Raw genomic sequence first — 9851 nt, forward strand, 5'->3', positions numbered from 1 at the left:
GCCCAACGTAGATTGGCAACCGGCGTGTACACCTGTCTAATCGCAAAACTCATATCCGTTCTCGCTTTTTTGTGGGTGGAACATGTTAGCGCGGCTATCAATACGTCTGTTTTATAATGTAGTCGTTTCACATAGAAATTTTTGGTTACGTGTTTAGCAAAATTATTACTCAAAGTAAGAAAAATATTTAATCTAGGAACTAAAACTTGAACTAAATTATCTCTTGTTTTTATTATTGTTTAAATTTTCTTCTTGGCCGTAGTTGATGAAATTTCTTTCTGTTCAGTCTCAATTTATTGCAATAAGTTATGATATACTGAATTGTTCATAAAAATTCAGGTTGATGAGAATGGTTTAAATGCGCATATTTCGCAGCTGTTAAAAAACGTGAAAGCTTTTGAATAAAAAATAATTGTTTGAATTACGGTAGAAATTTTGCCAATTTTTCTGGAAACTCTGAAATTAAATGTTATTTTGAGCTTCTCCCGACAGTCTAAGCGACCGTCCCTATTGTTATTTAAGTGACTGTCCTTAATAATTGTGATTTTTTGTGCTCATCAATTTACCCGCAATGAAGTTTCATGGTTAATAATGGATAAAACTCGATTTTCGTGTTCAAGAAATTTGCCGTTATAATCAAGTAACATTTCACTTTGGGACCACTCAATCAATTTTAATACATAAGAAATCATTTTTTTCAACAAATTTCATCGATTATTTTCCAGTAAAATTGATTATAATAGATGATAATGGATTGCAATCAGTACAAAGTTTCTGCAAGATTTTTGTGAAATTCGCAACCGTATCCTCTCATCCGAACAATCTCGAAGCGTTAACGCCGAATCACTTCCTATTTGACACCATGCAAGTAGCTTTCCGCCGCTAGGTTTCGAGAAAAACTTAAATCATCGAAAACGCTATCCCGAGCGCAATCCTACGCTTACCAATGCTTAATAAACAAGCGAAATAGTTTTCTTCTCCAGGGTCACATTTGAAAACTGGAGATCTCGTTTGGATGATTGATTACAACAGCCATGAGGCCATTACCCTTAGCGCCAGTCAAGTCAATGAGCTACGGCAACGACGACATAGCGCGGTCCGTCGTAAGTAGATTGGCAACCGGCTTGTACCCCTGTCCGATCGCGAAACTCACACCCGTTCTCGCCCTTTTGGGGTCGGAGGATGTTAGCGCGTGTAACCATAAGTCTGTTTTATATTGTAGTCGTTGCATATAGAGCTTCTTGGTTCCGTTTCTAGCAAAAATAATACTCAAAGTAAGAAAATTATTTAAACTTAGAAACTAAAACTTGAACTAAATTAACTCTTGTTTCGGTTTCTGTTTAAATTTGTTTTTTGGCCGTAGTTGATGAGATTTTTTTCTGTTCTTTCTGGCCTGCTTAATCCCCAACTATTTTTTTTTTCATGTTCATGTTTACCCAATCCCCCAGTTTATTTTCATCTGTCTGCGTTAATTTTGCTCTAATTGAGAAAAAAAGAATTCTTCAGCTTAAGATTTTTCGGCTTAAGAACTTAACTGCTGACAAGTTTGGTGTCGGAGGTAGCGACTCGTATCCGGAACGAGGCCCGATCGATTGTGAATTGGTATGATGCCCCCAACAGGGTGTATTATGTGAAACTGGAGATCACTCTTCAGACTGGCAGGCGAACATTTTGTGGAGGAAGTGTCATCAGTTCCCGATATGTCCTAACTGCAGCCCATTGTCTTGATGAAGCATGTCAGTAGAGTTTTCATTAGATTTGCGAGCTCTTCTCTAGTACGCCCCCCCCCCACATTTGAGTTTCAGTTTTGAAAAACTAATGTTACGTTGTCATAACGTAATGAAACTTTGCATGGTGAAACGAATTAGTTTTCACGAACAAATTGTATCTGCATATGCCTTTTTGCTACATGATAACATGTAAGACAATTGAAATATGGAAAAATTGACATGTGGGGGGAAAATGACAAATGGTCGATTTTCGGGCTCATGTGCATGTGCTGGTAAAACGGTAAAAAGTGCCTTAATTTTTTTCTGATGAGTCAATTTTCTATTTTTTCGGGATCGTGAGCTCAAAAATTTAGTTACTTAGTTTCTAATATTTGACTCAATGATTCTCAAAAAAAAGTTAGAAATTTATCAGGATAGCACTTAGCAAGGTTGCAAATTTTCGTTAATATTGCACTATTTTTTCTTTGGGGTATCAATGGCTTACTTTTTGACGTGTTTTTTTTCAATGTCGTTCAAAAACACTGATTTTTATTTTTATTTTTGAGTAAGTCGTGACTAAAAAAGCTCGGCCGTTTTTTTAGATTTACCGAATTTCACAATGCATAAGTGCAATGATAGTTGCCTCAAGCTATGAAAATACGCGATTTGTTTTGTTTTAGATCGAGTCACAATGCTGGTCGGATATTTCACTGATACTTCTCGAAAGCAGAAAATAACAGGCATCCGAATGATTTTTCACAGAGAGTTCGTCGTTTCAAGACTTCAATATCATGAAAAGTGGCGTGGTGAACAAATCGGCAACTGTGAACAGATTTGTTCTTCATACTTTACAGCGTAACATCACGCATTTAGCCATAATAACACGTAAAACAAACATAAAACTCGGTAGTTTGAAATGTGGAACTGGAAAAGAGCCGTTTTTTTATACAATAAGCATTTTTTTTTCATTTCAACCATAACGAAGAATTAATCACAAATGATGTCGGCCTTGTTCAGCTGTGCCAGCCAATCAGAGGTCGCAGCATTCCACTGTGTACTAAATCATACAAGGATTCCTTCTACTTGATGGTAGCCACAGGCTTGAGTTTGATCGATCCAGCGAGCAAAAAGAAGCCGACAGTACTACAGGAGACTGTTCTCGAGGAAACATACCACAACTGCAAACGTCCAACCAGCGAAGTGTGCATGAAACCGACTAGAAGTGGCAAACATAGCAGTATCTGCAAAGGAGATTCAGGGGGACCATTGGTAGTGCTCAGTCACTTTGTTGATTCGAAATGCCTGTACGGAGTGTCAAGTTACGCGCCGAATAAATATTGCAGCGGCGAAAGCTACTTTGCTCGAGTTTCCTATTTTTATGACTGGATTGAACAAAACATGTAGAAAACTGACTAAAAAAACACCTTGTAACTAATTTGGTAGGAACAAACTATTATATTTTTAAGTTGCCGCCAGCATGAGTTGTCGCGTCAATGAGGTCAAATATTCGAAAACCACTCACATTGAGCGATACTGTTTTTTATTGCGCAAAGAGTGTTGAAACTGTCAATTGTCATAAAAATCGGAAAAAATGAGTTTCAGCAGAGAAACAGTGATTGTTTTCCCGGCTCTTTTGCACTCGCCTAACTTTGAATTTCGTTTTGAATAACTTTTTTTACTTGGTCATAAAATTGCAATGAAACTTGGACAACTAGCAACTGAGACCATATTCATGTTTCATACCTTACATTCTAACATTATGCGTTCAGCCATAGTTACATGTAAATCAACTATGAAAACAGAAAGTTCAAAAGGCGGGGGTAGAAAAGAGGCATTTTCATAAGCGAAACTTCAATTCTGAGCTTGTGTTGACAAAAACTTTACGTCAAGTACTTCATACACACTTTTTGTTTTTTTCCCACATTTGAATTTCAATTTTAAAAACTTTTATAAGTCGCCACAAGGAAATGATGAAATAAAATTTTACACAGTGAACACAATAATTTTTGTGAACAGTTTTTTCCCTCATACATTACATCGTACATCACGCATTTAGCCGTAACACAGCTTAGAAAAACAGCTTAGAAAAGTTGAAATTTTTAATGTGGGGTTTGAAGAGGAAAATAGCCATTTTTCCATATGTTCCTACATTTGAAAGTTTTATGAGCGCTTAAGGATTAGCTTTTTTTATTGAGGATAGTGCTTATATTTACAGAATCTGGTTAAACTGAATAAAATTCAAAACAGCTAGCTATATTCGATCGGCTGGTTGCGGAACCACCTGTGCAAAACTTATGTATCGACAAAAACCTTACAGATGTTTTTGTGCGGAATCCAAAGACATTTTGTATCATAATTATAGACTTGTCTCTGGATTCCATTGACATACAGGCACTAAATTATGCGACACATAGTGCGCTGTTTGGCCACCTACTAAAAAAAATTATAGTTTTTGTTTCCTGCCATTAGCTTAACTTTTTTCAAGATTGTCTACACTCAAAGTTTACAACGACAAATAAAACATTTGTTTACAACGACTCAAAGTTAACAACGACAAAAATTGAAGTTTAATATGATTATCCCCTGTAATAAAATTTTAAGTTGGTTTTTAAGTGCATGAGTTATCTTTCACCGATCAAAAACAAAGTTTCCATGAAAATGAGAAATGCACCTAGATTGTTTTGCAACGTTTTTGTGTAACTGGATAAAGTTGAGAACAAGTACATTTTTGTACTTATTCATTACCAATACGTTAAAAGATTAAGTTCTTTACATTCACCTAATCAGTTTCAAATAATTTTTATCTGACTTTCAAAACACTAAAAAAGGGTTTTTGGTTCATAAAACAGAAATTACCCTGTGGGAGAAAAGAAACAAAGGCTTCACTTTGATTTTTGCGACAGAAAAAAATAACAATTTTCTGGCCCTTTTGGAAATTTAATTTTTTGAGAAACTTTTCTCAAAAAGGCTAGCCATACAATTTCCATTGCGTAGGAATTCTTTTACCAGCTTTTGTATACAGATAAAGTGTATGGAGTTGTATGCCTAGCTCTTTTGGGAAATTGAGTACAGCCCGCGAGCTAAATGATTCAATCGATTCATCAGTACAAAAGCCTAACAAATACTCAACAAGTGCTCCGTAGAAGTTAGAACATAGTTAAAAGATGGCCGCGGGAAAAAGAGCCCGGCCTGAGGGCACAAAGTGCCCGAGTGCGGCTCTTTTTCTCGAGACCATCTTCAACTATGTTCCAACTGTTTAACAAACGAGCCAAATAGTTTTCTTCTCCAGAATCACACTAAGAGCTAGTCAATTTAATGAATTACCACAACGACGTCATAGCGCTGTCCGCCGTATGTAGACTGGCAACCGTCGTGTACACCTGTCTAATGGCAAAACTCACACCCGTTCTGGCACTTTTGGGGGTGTAACATGTTAGCGCGGCTAACAATACGTCTGTTTTACAAATTAGCCGTTTCACATAAATTTTTTTGGGTTTGTGTTTAGCAAAATTAATACTCAAAATAAGAAAACTATTTAATCTAGGAACTAAAACTTGAACTAAATTAACTCTTGTTTTTATTATTGTTTAAATTTTCTTCTTGGCCGTAGTTGATGAAACTTCTTTCTGTTCAGTCTCAATTTATCGCAATAAATTATGATTTACTGAATTGTTCAAAAAAATTCAGGTTGATGAGAATGGTTTAAATGCGCATATTTCGCAGCTGTTAAAAATCGTGAAAGCTTATGAATAAAAAATAATTGTTTGAATTACGGGGGAAATTTTGCCAATTTTTCTGGAAACTCTGAATGTGAATGTTATTTTGAGCTTCTCCCGACAGTCTAAGCGACCGTCCCTATTGTTTATTAGGTGACCGTCCTTAATAATTGTGATTTTTTGTGCTGATCAATTTACCCGCAATGAAGTTTCATGGTTAATAATGGATAAAACTCAATTTTCGTGTTCAAGAAATTTGCCGTTATAATCAAGTAACAGTTCACTTTGGGACCACTCAATCAGTTTTAATACATAAAAAATCATTTTTTTCAACAAATTTCATCGATTAATTTCCATTAAAATTGATCATAATAGATGATAATGGATTGCAATCTGTACAAATTTCTGCAAGATTTTTGTGAAATTCGCAACCGTATCCTCTCATCCGAACAATCTCGAAGCGGTAACGCCGAATCACTTCCTACTTTGACACCATGCAAGTAGCTTTCCGCCGCTAGCTTTCGATAAAAACTTAAATCATCGAAAACGCTATCCCGAGCGCAATCCTATGCAAATGCCATCTGGACTTGTTGGCTCCGTAAGAACGTACCAACGCTTAATAAACAAGCGAAATAGTTTTCTTCTCCAGGGTCACATTTGAAAACTGGAGATCTCGTTTGGATGATTGAGGACAACAACCATGAGGCCATTACCCTTAGCGCCAGTCAAGTCAATGAACTACGGCAACGACGACATAGCGCGGTCCGTCGTAAGTAGATTGGCAACCGCCTTGTACCCCTGTCCGATCGCGAAACTCACACCCGTTCTCGCCCTTTTGGGGTAGGAGGATGTTAGCGCGTGTAACCATAAGTCTGTTTTATTTTGTAGTCGTTGCATACAGAGCTTTTTGGTTCCGTTTCTAGCAAAATTAATACTCAAAGTAAGAAAATTATTTAAACACTTAGAAACTAAAACTTGAACTAAATTAACTCTTGTTTCGGTTTCTGTTTAAATTTGTTTTTTGGCCGTAGTTGATGAGATTTCTTTCTGTTCTTTCTGGCCTGCTTAATCCCCAACTATTCTTTTTTTCATGTTCACCCAATCCCCCAGTTTATTTTCATCTGTCTGCGTTAATTTTGCTCTAATTGAGAAAAAAAGAATTCTTCAGCTTAAGATTTTTCGCTCTTTTTTTTTTGGAAAAAGTCACAAGTCAGATTGAGTGTAATCACTGGAAATTCATTCACCGCCAAAATTTGACCAAATGACCCAGGCAGTAGAATTACCATTAGCTGACAATTTTGTTACCATTAGCAACAAAAACGGCTGCTTTAAACATACTCTTTGAAAGCTTTTTTTTGTCCATAATGAAGTTAGACATTTTTTCATTTTCCGCACTCGCTCTGCTGACAAGTTTGGTGTCGGAGGTAGCGAGTCGTATCCGGAACGAGGCCCGATCGATTGTGAATGGGTATGATGCCCCCAACAGGGTGTATTATGTGAAACTGGAGATCACTCTTCAGACTGGCAGGCAAACACTTTGTGGAGGAAGTGTCATCAGTTCCCGATATGTGTTAACTGCAGCCCATTGTATTGATGAAGCATGTCAGTATAGTTTTCATTAGTTATGCCGGCTCTTGTCTAGTACCCCCCCCCCCCCCCCCCCCCCCCAAATTGAGTTTCAGTTTTAACAAAACTTATGTTACGCGTTATCATAACGTAATGAAATTTTGCATTGTAAAACGAATTAGTTGTCATGAACAAATTTTTCTGCATATGCCTTACTTCGTAGCATCACGCATCCAGCCATAATAACATGTAAGACAATTGAAAAAATGGAAAGGTTCTTTTTCCTTCCCCCCCCCCCCCCCACCTAACATGACCTTCAATATATTAGTGTAACGAGTGGTTTTACGAGGTTGAGTATGAAGACCAAATGTGTTTGTCGTGGCCTTAGTAGTCTGTTTGTAAATTTTCATAGCAATCGGACAATGTAATCAAAAATTTTACATGTGAAAATTTGCAATGGGGGGGGGGGGGGAGGAAAAAAAGCCAATGGAAAAATTGACATGTGGGGGTAAAATGACAAAGGGCCGATTTTCGGGCGCATGTGCATGTGCTGGTGAAACGGTAAAAAGTGCCTTAAGTTTTTTCTGATGAGTCATTTTTCTATTTTTTGGGGATCGTGAGCTCAAAAATTTAGTTACTTATTTTCTAATATTAGACTCAATGATTCTCAAAATATAGTTAGAAGTGTATCGGGATAGCACTAAGCAAGGTTGCAAGTTTTCGTTAATATTGCACTATTTTTTCTTTGGCGTATCAATGGCTTACTTTTTGACGTGTTTTTTTCAATGTCGTTCAAAAACACTGATTTTGATTTTTATTTTTGAATAAGTCGTGACTAAAAAAACTCGGCAGTTTTTTTAGGTTTACCGCATTTCACAACGCATAAGTGCAATGATAGTTACCTCATTCTATGAAAAGACGCGATTTTTTTGTTTTAGATCGAGTCACAGTGCTGGTCGGAGATTTCACTGATACTTATCGAAAGCAGAAAATAACAGGCAACCGAATGATTTTCCACAGAGAGTACGTCGTTTCAAGACTTCAGTATCACCCCCCCCCCCCCTCCTCCCCAACATCAAGTTTGATGGCATTCCGTTCGGGCTAAAAACTTTTTTAAGGTGCATTCGGTGCCAAACTTACAAAATAGGAGCGATGAGCGCTCGCCGAAAAAAATCATGTTTTCTCTCAACCCATGTTTTCAAATAGCGTCTTTATAGTGTGCGTATGGGCGAACATGAGTACCAATTTGGTCGTTCCAAAAACATGGTCGGCTCGTTTCCAATCCCTTTATTTGAAATTAAGTTTTGAGCAACGAGTTCCGCTACACAAAAAAACCATTAATGCTACTGTGTAACCGCTTTGATTTTCAATATAACAACTAAGCATTTAAAAAGTTAAAATATAAGTTTTTTCATACACTAAGCAATTTTTTCATTTCAGCCATAACGAAGAATTAATCACAAATGATGTCGGCCTTATTGAGCTGGGCCAGCCAATCAGAGGTCGCAGCATTCCATTGTGTACTAAATCATACAAGGATTCCGGCTACTTGATGGTAGCCACAGGCTTGGGTTTTATCGATCCAGCGAGCGAAAAGAAGCCGACAGTCCTACAGGAGACTGTTCTCGAGGAAACATACCACAACTGCGAACGTCCAACCAGCGAAGTGTGCATGAAACCGACCAGAAGTGGCAAACATAGCAGTATCTGTATGGGAGATTCAGGGGGACCATTGGTAGTGCTCAGTCGCTCTGGTGAACCGAAATGCCTGTACGGAGTGTCAAGCTACGTGCCGAATCAATATTGCAGCGGCGAAAGCTACTTTGCCCGAGTTTCCCATTTTTATGACTGGATTGAACAAAACATGTAGAAAACTGACTCAAAATAAAACACTTAGTAACTAATTTGGTAGGAACAAACTATTATATTTTTAAGTTGCCCCCAGCATGAGTTGTCGCGTCAATGAGGTCAAAAATTCGAAAGCCACTCACTTTGCTTGATAGTATTTTTTATTGCGCAAAGAGTGTTTTTGGGAATCAAATGAAACTGTCAGTTGTCATAACAATCGGAAAAATGAAAATCACTAGTTTCGAGCATAGAAACAGTGATTGTTTTCCCGGCTCTTTTCCATTCGCCTAACTTTGAATTTTCATTTTGAAAAACTACTTTTAATTGGTCATAATAATGCAATGAAACTTGAACAACTAGCAACTGTTGTGAACATATTCATGTTTCATACCTTACATCGTAACATTATGCGTTCAGCCATAGTTACATGTAAATCAGCTATAAAAACAGAAAATTCAAAGAGCAGGGGTAGAAAAGAGGCATTTTCATAAGCAAAACTTCAATTCTGAGCTTGTGTTGAAAAAACTTCACGTCAAGTAATTCATATACACTTTTTGCCTCTTTTCCCACATTTAAATTTCAATTTTAAAAACTATTTTAAGTCGCCACAATGAAATGAAATTTTACACAGTGAACACACTAAATAATGTGAACAGATTTTCCCTTTATACATACATTACATCGTAACATCACGCATTTAGCCGTAATCGCACGTAAAACAGCTAAGAAAGATTGAAATTTTTAATGTGGGGTTGGAAGAGGAAAATAGCTATTTTTTCATATGTTCCTACATTTGAAAGTTTTATGAGCGCTCAAGGATTAGTTTTTTTTATTGAGTGTAGTGCTTATATTTAGAGAATCTGGTTAAACTTAGTGAAATTCAAAACAGCTAGCTATATTCGATCGGCTTGTTGCGGAACCACCTGTGCAAAACTTATGTATCGACAAAAACCTTACAGATGTTTTTGTGCGGACTCCAAAGACATTTTGTATCATAATTATAGACTTGTCT

General features: G+C 37.0%; 2 protein-coding genes across 2 annotated transcripts; both read left to right on the plus strand.

Moving 5' to 3' along the window:
• Positions 1-1034: 1034 nt before the first annotated feature.
• Positions 1035-3113, plus strand: LOC134838941 (collagenase-like). The gene is made up of 4 exons (XM_063854304.1): positions 1035-1184; positions 1559-1736; positions 2390-2406; positions 2727-3113. Exons 1-4 carry the CDS (start codon positions 1035-1037, stop codon positions 3111-3113), a joined length of 732 nt encoding a protein of 243 aa, XP_063710374.1.
• A 3676-nt stretch (positions 3114-6789) lies between these two features.
• LOC134838952 (collagenase-like) lies at positions 6790-8861 on the plus strand. The gene is made up of 3 exons (XM_063854317.1): positions 6790-7027; positions 7930-8014; positions 8432-8861. Exons 1-3 carry the CDS (start codon positions 6790-6792, stop codon positions 8859-8861), a joined length of 753 nt encoding a protein of 250 aa, XP_063710387.1.
• The last annotated feature ends 990 nt before the right edge of the window (positions 8862-9851 follow it).

The sequence above is a fragment of the Symsagittifera roscoffensis genome, chromosome 2 (assembly GCF_963678635.1).
Source record: "Symsagittifera roscoffensis chromosome 2, txSymRosc1.1, whole genome shotgun sequence".
Lineage (NCBI taxonomy): Eukaryota > Metazoa > Xenacoelomorpha > Acoela > Convolutidae > Symsagittifera > Symsagittifera roscoffensis.

Coding starts and splice junctions, on each gene's coding strand:
- LOC134838941 (XM_063854304.1), top strand. CDS start 1,035: ATGAGGCCATTACCCTTAGCGCCAGTCAAGTCAATGAGCTACGGCAAC. Junction 1,185..1,558: donor CCCTTTTGGGGTCGGAGGAT/GTTAGCGCGTGT, acceptor TTGGTGTCGGAG/GTAGCGACTCGTATCCGGAA.
- LOC134838952 (XM_063854317.1), top strand. CDS start 6,790: ATGAAGTTAGACATTTTTTCATTTTCCGCACTCGCTCTGCTGACAAGT. Junction 7,028..7,929: donor CCATTGTATTGATGAAGCAT/GTCAGTATAGTT, acceptor TTTTTGTTTTAG/ATCGAGTCACAGTGCTGGTC. Junction 8,015..8,431: donor CGAATGATTTTCCACAGAGA/GTACGTCGTTTC, acceptor TTTTCATTTCAG/CCATAACGAAGAATTAATCA.